Below are 12267 nucleotides of genomic sequence, written 5' to 3' on the forward strand. Positions count from 1 at the left end.
TACACCAAAGAATGTAATTTTACATTTATTAACATTGAACTGACAGCCAGTTTCACCTGCCCACAATTCCAGCCTATTGAAAGCATTGTGCAAGTACAGTAAGTATGTTAAACCCTCGATTTAACGGACAAATTTCTAGTCCATATGTCACATGTGAAAATTAACACCCTGTTAATTTTAAAATGCTTTTAACCAAGATTTGCTTATAATTAAATTAACAGGTTATTTTTTGTTATTAATTTCCTGTTATTTTTAACAAATTTTGGCGAATAGGCCATCACATGTTGGAAAAATACTGTAGTAATTTAGCCGACATAAATGAGTCACCTCATAAAACATGTTCGGCAAATGATTAGCACAAGATCACACCAATCGCACTGTAAATGGTTCTTTTGTCATGTGCTGTGACTTACTGCAGCAGTTTTAACGCGTGCCAGCCAATGTTCCAACGTGCGCTGAGCCATGCCCAGTAGTGTGCATTTGTTTACTCATGGTGAATAGTTTATGTACGTATGCATTTCATAGACCTATTCAACATAAATTTAAAATCAGATATGTATGAATGCAAAACACATCTTTGAAACCCTAACCTTAAAATATAGACAAACGAAAAAGAGTTAATTTAATGTTAAATCCAAAATTAAAAGTCATACTCTTGTTTCTCTGTGGGCTCTTAGTAATGGGTTCAGGTTTTCAACAGAAAAAAGCATTCAGAAAATCTGCTTTATTATATAACGGACTTTCGGATTTAAGGGACACCCCCCCTCACCCAAATTAGTCCGTTATATATCGAGGTTTTACTGTACTGTATATAAGCCGCATTCCTGATTATTGAATCTTTAAATTAATGACATTGGAAGGATTTGACTGGTGACATACAGCTGTTTGCTTATGATGCAAAGATAGGGTAATCATGAATGTGGCTTATATACAGTAAGACCAGGGACTGATCCCTGTGGTAAACCAATAGTCAATTTAAATCTTGCAGACTGACATCCTCATATACTGTTTTTTAATATCTACCAATCAGCTATCCTCTTATTCATGCTAAGATTTTGTAATCCAGTCCCTTGTTTTCAAATTTATGCAAGTCTTTCAAGCTATATACTTGTCAAAAGCTTTAGCAGAGCCCAAAAGTATCATGGTGTATCCATTACCCCTTGTTTAACTCAACAGTAACATTATCAGTGGAGGCCAGTGAAACTTTTAAGTGGGGGTGCTGCATATACAAAATAAAATAAAAAAATTTTTTTTCCCTCCTAATCAGTTACCAATTTATTAATAAATAAATTTACATATTAAAAAATTGCATTATTAAAAATATTTCACCCTCACCACGAACAAACACCAATAATAAAAGTTTCGTATCTCACAGAAATAACGTGCGCAAGCATACAATACACTGCCCAACCAAGCAGTGTCGGAATGACTTGTAACGTGCAATCACAAGCGCAAGCGAATATCGGCGAGTCTGGCTGCATTTGGCCAAACGCGATAATTCTAACATTGTGTTAGATCGCAGTGTATTTGTTTATGTAACGATAATTGAAAAAATATAATTCTCTTCATATTTTCGACAGTGACACTTGTCATAATTCAACCTTGTATCTATAATAAATAAATATATGTTATTTTAACAGAATAAAATAAGATTTTCAAAAAATAGTTCACCCTCACCAATAATAAGTTTCGTATCTCACAGAACTAACGTGCGCAAGCATACGATACACTGCCGAATTGAGCAGTGCCTGAATGACTCGAAACGTGCAATCACAAGCGCAAACGAATATCAGTGAGCCTGGCTGCGATTGGCCAAACATGATAATTCTGACACTGCATTAGATCACAGTGTATCTGTTTTGTAATCTAAAGCATTAATAGAACAATTCCAATTATTAACTATTCAATCAATGTCAAAACATAAGCTGTAACCTTTAACATGTTGTATTGCATTTATATAATGTTGTAAGCAGTTATTATTTATAAACACAAACAAAATTTAAATTTAAAATTTTTTCCTTGGGGGTGCTGCAGTGTTTATGTACTGGCCGCCACTGAACATTATCATAAAATGTAAGCAAGTTGTTCGAACATGATGTTACCATAGTAAATCCATACTGTTCATTGATTCTCTACCATTTCTTAATTCACTGAATCAAGAGGGATTACATTAATTCCAGATAACAACAAGCAGCATGTGCTTGGCACTACTAAATTAGTTACCACTCAACCTCATCTGAAATTATCAGGGGATGTGTTAAGAGGGTCAACTATTAGGGCAGTGGTCATTCCCTGGATTTTCCATATCCACTGGGATTACTCATGATATAATTCAAGACATCAATCCAGGGTCTTCACCTCATCTCAAAAGCCTCCTGCTTCACCTTTTGTTCATACTTTATATCAAGATAGTAGTAGCAGTAGTTCTATGATGATGCATAAGGATATTTCTGGGGTGCCTACTAACACCGTTGGAAGTTGTTTTTTTTTTTCACTTGGTTATACAATAAATGAAGGGTACCAAGAAATTATATACTTGGTTTAATCCTTTCTCCAAGTGTAAGCAAAGTTTGCGCCTGAATTATTTTCAGGACTGGGGCAACTCGTATAAAGAAGGTAATAACTACACATCACTTGCCTTAGTATCCCATAATGCAAAACACATCTCCTTGTGGACATGTATGATGCTATGCATTATGGGAAGGGTCACTACCCAGACCAGTTTCGATTTTTATTGAGGTTTCACCAGTGGGAGTCAGACCTAGAAGTGATACAAGGTTGAAGTAATGAAGAAATCAGATTTACATATACAAGTAGCAAAAAGGTGTCACATCTTATTACGAAAATACTCTGGATTAGAGATAGACGTTGAAAGTTTTCCTACTTGATTATACTATAAATTAAAGATGCAGAGAAATTATATTCTTGGTTTAAATCTTTTATCAGTGGATCTGGCTGCCCTGATGAGACCTCAATAAAGGCTGAAGCCGGTCTGGGTAGCAACCGATCTTATAATGCATAGCATTATACATGTCTGTAAGATATGTGCTTTGCATTATGGGATACTAAGGCAAGTGATGTGATGTCATGACAACATGACAAAATTTCATGCCGGCAGGGGTGTCCTCCAGTTAAACAACGTCCCAGTTGTTTTCGCCAGGGAACCAGGGCAAACAGCAAAAAGTCAGCTACTGGAACAAATCTGAAAACAAACCCCCAACTTAACATCACCAGAGTTAAAGATCAGTACTATCAACATAAGAACCCTGAATGGCAAAGAAATGGAGCTAGCTGAGGAATTAGATAAGTACCAGATCGACATAATAGGGGTGACTGAAACAAAAAAGACCAACACTGGTGAGATCTTTCTGAGCAATAAATACAAAATGTTATATGCAGGCAATGACAATCAAGGAAAAGAAGGAGTAGCCATAGTATTCAACACAAAATATCAGGTTATTCTTCTTGAATGGCAGTCAGTCTCAAGTAGAGTAATGTGGGCAAATATGAGAAGGGGGAACTGGACAATGAGACTTATTTGTGCCTATGGTCCCACAGAAGGTTCTACTAAGGTAGAAGTGGAGGAATTTTTTGAGGCTTTAGAAAAAGCAACTGACACACAAAAAAAATGAAAAGTTGGTCCTTGTTGAGGATCTAAATAGCAGAGTAGGAAATGATTGTGAGACATACAAAAATATTTTTGGAAAATTTGAAGAAAAGAGCAAAGCTAATAATAATGGCAAATATCTGTTGGATTTCTGCTCAGGACATGGACTGGTTATTACTAACACCATGTTCCAACATAAAAATGTGCACAAATTCACATGGAGAGAAGAGGCTAGGAATAAGAAAAGTCTCATTGACTATGTTATTGTTGATAGTGATGTTTTCTCCCTGGTGCAGGACACCAGAGTGTACAGAGGATTTGAAATTGGAAGTGATCACTATTTAGTCTTGAGCAGGATAAAATTGAATTTCATATCGAAAAGAATAACATGTAAGAAAGTTTTAAAGCGAATAAAAGTTGAGCAGCTCTCAGATGTGAACTGTAAACTAAAATACAGAAAGATTATTGAAAAAAAAATGAAAGAGTTTGAGAACAGGAATCAAACCATGGAGATTTAATGGCAAGAATTAAAGAAAGCCCTGATTGATTCAGCTAGAAAGGCACATGTGGTGAAGTTGTCTGCAAGGATAGAAAAATTAGAACTCCATGGTGGACTCAGGAAGTTAAAGAGGCAGTGAAGGAAAAGAAGAAAGCATATCAAAAGTTCCTGGCAAATAAGTCAGCTTGTGCTCTTAGAGAATACAGAGCCAAATGCAAGAATGCTAAACACTGTGTAAAACTAGCCAAACAAAAGTCATGGGAGGACTTTGGCAAGAATATAGAAAATAAATATCAAGAAGGTGGCAAAATATTATGGAGGTTGTTGAAGAAGCTTAGGAATGGAGGAAAGAGTGCTGTAAAAGGAGTTAGAGATGATAAAGGTGACATGAAAACAGGAGAAAAAGATATCCTTGAAGTATGGAGTAATTACTTTGAAAAACTGCTAAATGAAACAAGCAGTGATGACAGCACAGTGGTAAAAAACACTGACCAGGCATGCAGTCAGGAATACATATCTATACTTGAAGTAGAAAAAGCCATCAAAGGCTTGAAATGCAGAAAGGCAGCAGGAGTAGATGATATTCAACCAGAAATGCTCAAGTATGGTGGTATAAAAGTCTTACAGTGGCTGCACTGCATAGTTCAGAAAGCCTGGACAGAGGGACGAATTCCCGATGATTGGAGTAGAGCTCTCATGGTACCCATATTAAAAAGGGAAATAAAACTGAATGTGAGAATTACAGGGGTATTTCCCTACTGAGTGTTCCTAGCAAGATCTATGCAAGTATACTTGAGAAATGGTTGAGAAGAATTGTGGAAGAAAAGCTTGGTGAAGAACAAGCTGGATTCAGGCCAAATAGAGGCTGTCAGGATCAGATCTTCACTTTAAGACAAATAGTCGAGAAAGCATGGGAATATAACAAAGATCTGTATTTTTGTTTTGTCGATTTGGAAAAGGCATATGACAAGGTGCCAAGAGAGAAGCTATTCAATACACTGCAGTTATATGGTGTTAATGGGGCATTATATCAAGCAATACTTAGTCTTTATTTGAGTTGTAAGTCAGCAGTTAGAATTGAAGGAAGTACAGGAAGATGGTTTAATGTTAAATTTGGTTGTGAGACAAGGATGTACATTATCCCCTCTGTTATTCATTATCTATATGGATCACATTATGAAGGAAAGTGGTATTAAACATGATATCAGAATTGGAGATGTTAATGTATGCTCTTTGCTTTATGTAGACGATGTTATACTTCTAAATAAATCTCCTACAAGTCTGCAAGATTCTCTGACTAAATTGAATAGCTGTTGTAATAGATATGGTATGAAGGTCAGCAATAAAAAGAAAAAGACAATGAAAATAGGCAGAATCATTGAAAATGTCAACTGTGTTGAGAATGGAGAACCTGTGGAACAAGTAAAACATTTCAGCTACTTAGGCACGATTTTTATTGAAGATGGTAAGTTAAATATAGAAATAGACAACAGAATCAGCAAAGCTGGTATGGTGGGAAGTCAATTGAATAAATTCATGTGGAATAAGAGAGAAATTAGTCGGAACACTATATTAGCTGTATACAAGGCAGTGTTCAAACCAGTTTTAACTTATGGATCTGAGAGCTGGGTCAGAAGTAAAACACTTGACCAAAGACTAGTGACCGCAGATATGAGAGTCCTGAGAAAGATCAGAGGCGTGAACAGATGGCATCAATGGCAATATCATATTAAAAACGAGGATATTAGGAAAGAACTTGACATTGTCAGCATCCAGGAATGCGTTAGCAGAGCTAATCTCAGGTGGTATGGTCACTTAAATAGAATGGGAGAGAAAAGATTAGCAAAACAAGTGTTCTCTGCCAGGTTGGCAGGAAAACGACCCAGATATAGGTGGATTGATACGGTACAAAGTGCCTTAGACGATAGAAATATAAGATCTGATAATGTTGGAGTCTTGACAAGTAACAGACTGATTTGGAGGAAAATTATAGATAGGAAGTTAGTAATGATGTAATTTTTTCATGTAGTACTATCATATCCTGTACACCCCTTGAGGGTACTTGGCAGGAATTTGATGATGACGTGATGTGACGTCACGAGACTCTATATACAAGTTGCCCAGTATTGAAGTTACTTCATGCACAAACTTTGTTTGCTTACATTTGGATAAAGGGATTAAACCAAGAAAATAATTTCTTGGCATCTTTAATTTATAGAAAACGAGATGTATATAGCCTGTGTATATGTATATATATATATATATATATACAGGATATCAAAAAATCTTGATGTGAATGGGATTGGATGGGATATCACTTTGCATATAACAATAATGGGCTAGGCAATTGGTAGTGTCTTTGACAAGATTGCTTAGTCTCAGTCTCCACTGGAAGAGTCATAAGAGAATGGAAGGAGGGGAAAATAGTTCAGCTGCATAAAGGAGCATAGATTCTAAAACAGTGTTCAGCTGAATTGGCTATTGGATTGACTAAGGTATATAATTCGAGTATCAGAAGAGGGAAGATTCTGCAGGAGCGGAAAGAACGTATGGTAATCCCATTGCACCAGGGTGGTGCAAAGATCAATGTATCAACTATCAGCCAAATCAGTATCTCAGGATTGGTGGTGAAGATTTTGGAAAATTCGGTTACGGTTCGCATTCAGAAATGGGTTGACAGAGAATCTCTACTCTGCAATGAACAGCATTCGTTTACTAAGGTTGCTAAAACATGATATTCCGGTCATGTTTTAGCAACTTGCTCACATTCTATAAAATTTTATCAGTGAGTTAGATAAGGGGAATGGATACACCATGATACTTTTGGATTTTGTTAAGGCTTTTGACAGAATATAGGATGGAAGACTGTTGCATAAATTGGAGAATATGGGTTTTTGGATTATAAAATATTAGCGTGTATGAGGATGATTATGGAGCATTCCAGGATTTTTTAAATTTTCTTATAAAACAGTTATAATCAATATATAGCATTTCTGTTTCTTTTCCAAACTACTTGGTGGCCTGCATTTGTTGTGTGGAAGGCTACTCCTGATCTGTACTTTCTTTTTTACTTAACATCTTTTACAAACTCAGACATGTCTGTATCTCTCCAGACACTATGGCCGACAGAGCAATGAATTCTGCATGTGCCTGTTTTTTTATGCTTAGAAACGTGGTATCAACACTTGAAATTAAATGGAGATTTGCTAAACCACAGAAATATGCATGTTCAGCACAGAGGATTATCTGGTTATTAAACCCTGACATGCAGAGATAAGCAGGTTATTATTATTCTCCTGTATAAGGCCTCATCTTGATTACTGTGAACAGATCTGGTCTCCTGGGTTTCTTGGAGATATGAAAGAAGCAGGTGGAACAGATTCAGAGGCAAGTAACCAAGATGGTAGCAGGTGTATGTGTGATGCTCCGTATGAGGAGATTAAAGATGTTATAACTGGTTGACAGGCAGGTAAAGGAGGAGGAGGAATATGACAGAGACATATAAGTTGCTTATGGAATTTTATAGAACATGGACGAAATATTTCATACATGAATCATGTGAGGAAAACTTGGGATTATCCACCAAAATTAAGCAAGAGCATGGTTAGGAGAGTGTAAGGACTAATAGTGTAATTTTTCATTTGGAGAGTGATGAATGAATGGAATGGATTGCCAGAGTTAGTTGTATGTGCTTTGGCAGTGAATGAGTTCAAAGCAAAACATGACAGGCATTGTAGAGGTATCAATGGTTAATGTTGATGTAATGGACCTCCCATGATAAATTTACAGACCCTATGAAGATGCCCCATATGTAATAATAACAATAATAATAAAATGGTCATTCGTTAGTTGAACAATCTCTTCTGCATTTGCCACCTGCATACTATCTTTATTCAGTAGTTATTCTTTCACATTCATTCTTTCTTTTATTTGCAACATAATGACAAAATTCTTTTGGGTTGTCTTTAGCTTGCAGAGCCATTTTTTTTTCTATACTAGTACAATACCTGTAACTCTTCTGATCTATGTATTATAATTTTCATAACTAATGTCATCCTTATGACTTCAGTATTTCTTCCTCATCTTTTTTTTTTTTTTTAAGAAGCTCTCGTTTAATAAGATTGCACATTCCCCAATATTGCACTACTGATGTATTTTGAATATGTCCCATGCACTGCCAATATCCTTTCCATCTAGCAACTGATACCATGGGATTGAACCCAGTATTTTCCTCAGTTGGTCATATTTTCCTGCATTTTTAATTCAGCATGCAAACTTTTCTGAATGCAATATTCATATACTTAGCCATTTCCCAGGTTAGTACAGAATGACACTGTATCAGGAGTCTAACACTCTTTGACTCTGAGTTCCTTCAGTCAGATGCTGCTTGAGGAAGTTGTCTTGTACTAGCCAAATAAATTTGACTTTATTCTTCTCATGAGATTTCACCACTAACCCAGTTAATGTTTAGATAATTGAAGTGACTCATGATGATTACTCACTTAGCATACATCTTGATTATATGGCAATGCATTTTGTCATCACCAGCAATTGATCCACTAGGTCTATAACAATGCATCAACATGTATATGATTCCTGTTAGACTTCACTCCACACCAGATAGCATCAAACTGATGTAAAGCATGAGTTTGATGCTATCTGGTGTGGAGTAAAATTACATGTAAAACTGTTACTATTTTGCGATTATGACATTCTACCTTAAATGGACTCAAACCATCCAATAGCACACTCCTGCTAATACGCTTGATACCAGTTACATCCACCTTTGAGAATAAGGTTGAATCCTCATTGCCTCACTTATGTGGTCTGGCATTACATGCATTCATAATAAGACAAACATTGAAACACATAGATAGAAAAGATTTAATAACATTTTATTAAATGAAATATTTATTAATCTGAACATAAGAGACAACATTCGTATTTATTCAATAAGAGAGAACAAATGCAATGGATTTCAAAAGATATAAGCCACATGATAGTAATAATACAGTACAGTCAATTGTAAGATTGTGATATAAAACATATAAACCAGTAAAAATGTTCATAATAGAAAAGTTTTACCAGTCAGAAATGCAAAGGGTGATCTTCTGTATTTTATTTCATTGGCTATTCATAATATTTCAGTATTAAAATTTCTACTGCACAAAAATATAATAGCTATTATTTTTCAGTAATAACAAATTACAGATAAACAGTATCAGCATATAATGTTTTGGTAGCTTACCTGGCATGACTGTAAACCAACTGCAGCCACTATCAAACCAGATGTCCAGGATGTCTTTTTCCTGTTCATAGTTTACATTTTCAGGCAAATTACTCTGTAAGTTTAACATTATCATTCTGACATGGAAAGAAGAGCTTAGGCAAAAAAAAAAAAAAAAAAAAAAAAAAAAAAAAAAAAAAACAAGTGCTAAGAATATTTCTTGCAAAACTACTACATATTAGTGAAATACAGCATGGCTTAAATAAAGGCCACAAATTTCTCCATAGTAAATGGTGAACACTATGTAACAGTCAAAGAAATAGTAGTTTTTGAATTCTCTTTCTTTAACTGTTACATGATGTTCACATTCACTATGGAGAAATTTGTGGCCTTTATGAGTAATAATTTTAAAATTATCATTTTATTTATTTATTATTATTATTTTTTTATTTCAACCATCCACACAAGGAGTTGCAAAATCTTTAGCAACTATACCATATGTGGGCTTGAGGTTAGCCTGTTGATGTGTTTCTTGAAGAAAACAGCTGTAATTATCTTTGGGAAAACAGTATAAGGAAGGCTATTCCAAAGAAGTCACATAGAAAGAATGAAAGAAAACTGAATAGAGACATTTGACAGGTTTGAAACTGGACAGTAGATAATAAGCAGCAGCACATGTTCCTACATACTGAATAGGAACGGTAACAGGTTTAGTGCAGCAGCATTAGTAATATATGCAACATACAGCAGTTTCCAATGAAGGAAATTACTCTAGATAAACAACTGACTTTGGAAGGTGCAACTATGGGAACAAAAACAGTCAAGAAGCAAATTCATTTCTGGAGCATTAGCTGGAGAGGTCAAATTTTGCTTAATGATAAATACAAAATTAATAATGGAAAAACTCACATAAAAAGATTATTTAATAGTATAATTTTCGACTGCGTGTCACAGGCATCTTCAGTACATTTTTAAGCTAAAATTAAACAATAACTGACAATTCCAAAAAGTGCCACCTAAGTAGCTAATGTAGATGACACGCAGGAAAAAATTATACTATTAAATAATCTTGTTACGTGAGTTTTTCCGTTATTAATTTTGTATTTATATGTCTGAAGATGCCTGTGACATGCAAGCGAAAATTATACTATTAAATAATCTTGTTACGAGTTTTTCTGTTATTAATTTTGTATTTACATGTCTGCTCACGGTATTCCCTTATTAAAACTTATTTGCTTAATGATTTAGTGGTAATTTGTATAGTAGGACATAATGTTAACCACTCTGTATAAATGTACGAATGAGTTCAGAGATCGAAAGTATATTATATCTAGCAAGAACTGATAGAGTTAAACTTCAGTGCTATCTACAATAACAATGGCAATTGTTTATATTTTTATTTATGTATTATTTTTTAAATGAATTAATTAATTATACATCTCATCGCACACCTCTGAACTCTAATAGTGTCCTCCTATTGGACAGCTGCGACTTCGACACATGATATTATACACATGCTGCATGACTGTTGGATTCTGATTATGTAGAGATTAGAGTAATTATTATTTGGTTCAGAATCCAACATGATCTTCCATCATATAAGCTAGACTTGTAAATATTATTTAATGTAAATCATTTATTTATAATTTAATATTCATATAACTACCTTTAATTTTATCTAATATTTAATTATTTATTCAAAGATGTATATATTAATAATGAAAAGAAAGACTGTTTTAAATATTATTAAGCTATTTTATTTATTACTATGTTAATATTATAAGAACTTGTATTTGATAATTTAACTGTGCATTATTTGAAATGTAAATATTCTCTATTTATTCCTGTTTGTAAAGTTTAACGTTATGTAATAGCTCAATTTTATTATATTTGGTTTTGTTGTCATGGAAACGTATGTAAGTGAGTGAGCACGTTTTGGAACACCACGTGAGGTTTATTGAAAAGAGTTTTAGATAGAAATCACGTGAGCAATTTAGGGGGAAAAACTGATATATAAGCGATGAACGCTGGAATTATTAATTAATTAGGAGATCAGAGATTTATTAGAGAGAGAGGTTGGCATTAGGTTGGAATTCAGCATTCGAAAATCACAGTGTGATAATAGCGAGTCGGCAAGTCACTCAAGCAGCTAAATAAAGTCTACTAGTCGAGAAGCGGTTAGATTATAAGTTTCGGAATAACAATTATAGCTACGGAAGACAGCTGAGTGACTACTAAATAGACTAGCAATACTTGAGTTGAGATATAATTCCAGCGCTGGCCTTTCAAAGACATACGGAACCTTGAAGTAAAGTACGAAGTTATTAGAGAATAGTACAGGCTGTAAAATTGGAGTTTACCGTTAGCTGTGTTTGGAATTATAGTGCCTAAAGAATTAATTGAATGCCGGAGGAATGAACAACTGTGCTTATAAAACCTAAAGTTAAGGAATTATTGTATTGCTTTATTTCATGAGTGATCGGTAGTACTTTATACAACAATGTTTGTTTATGTGTATTGTGACCGATGATTAATTCAGTTATTGCTTAGAAGAATTATTTTAATGAGTGCCGTTTACTGTTCAAAGTGTTTACAGTTATAAAAAGTGTTTACATATGAGTAAATGAAGAAGAAAAGATTATCGGTAAGATTATTCCAACCTTAATACTTCTGTACAGAGAAGTGCGTAAGTTTCATCTTAGAATTCCCTGATACTAACAGTAACTATTGTGGAGAATTAGCCGAAGTGTAAAATTAAAAGTGATTGTTTGTGGAGAAGTGTTACTGAAAATTTTATTGTATTTGGAATTTAAGGAACTGTGAGAAGACTGTAAAGTAAAGATAGCAGAATTACCATTGTCTGAGTTTGCATGACACTGTATTGCCAGGAAGGCTGAAGTGTTTCTAATAACTTAATTAGTGATTTGAAGTTAA

The 12267-nt window shown here is 34.4% G+C and overlaps 1 protein-coding gene across 2 annotated transcripts in view; it reads right to left on the reverse strand.

Moving 5' to 3' along the window:
* IleRS-m (Isoleucyl-tRNA synthetase, mitochondrial) overlaps nt 1–12267 on the reverse strand; it is a 384064-nt gene that overhangs the window by 127729 nt on the left and 244068 nt on the right. For both annotated transcript variants that reach the window (XM_090403396.1, XM_090403397.1), the window contains exon 14: nt 9355–9448. In XM_090403396.1, coding sequence (XP_090259522.1) covers nt 9355–9448 — 94 coding nt within the window. The remainder of the gene's footprint in view (nt 1–9354; nt 9449–12267) is intronic.

Source organism: Typopeltis vanoorti, chromosome 14 (assembly GCF_054136105.1).
Source record: "Typopeltis vanoorti isolate ZY-2024b chromosome 14, IOZ_Tvanoo_1.0, whole genome shotgun sequence".
Lineage (NCBI taxonomy): Eukaryota > Metazoa > Arthropoda > Arachnida > Uropygi > Thelyphonidae > Typopeltis > Typopeltis vanoorti.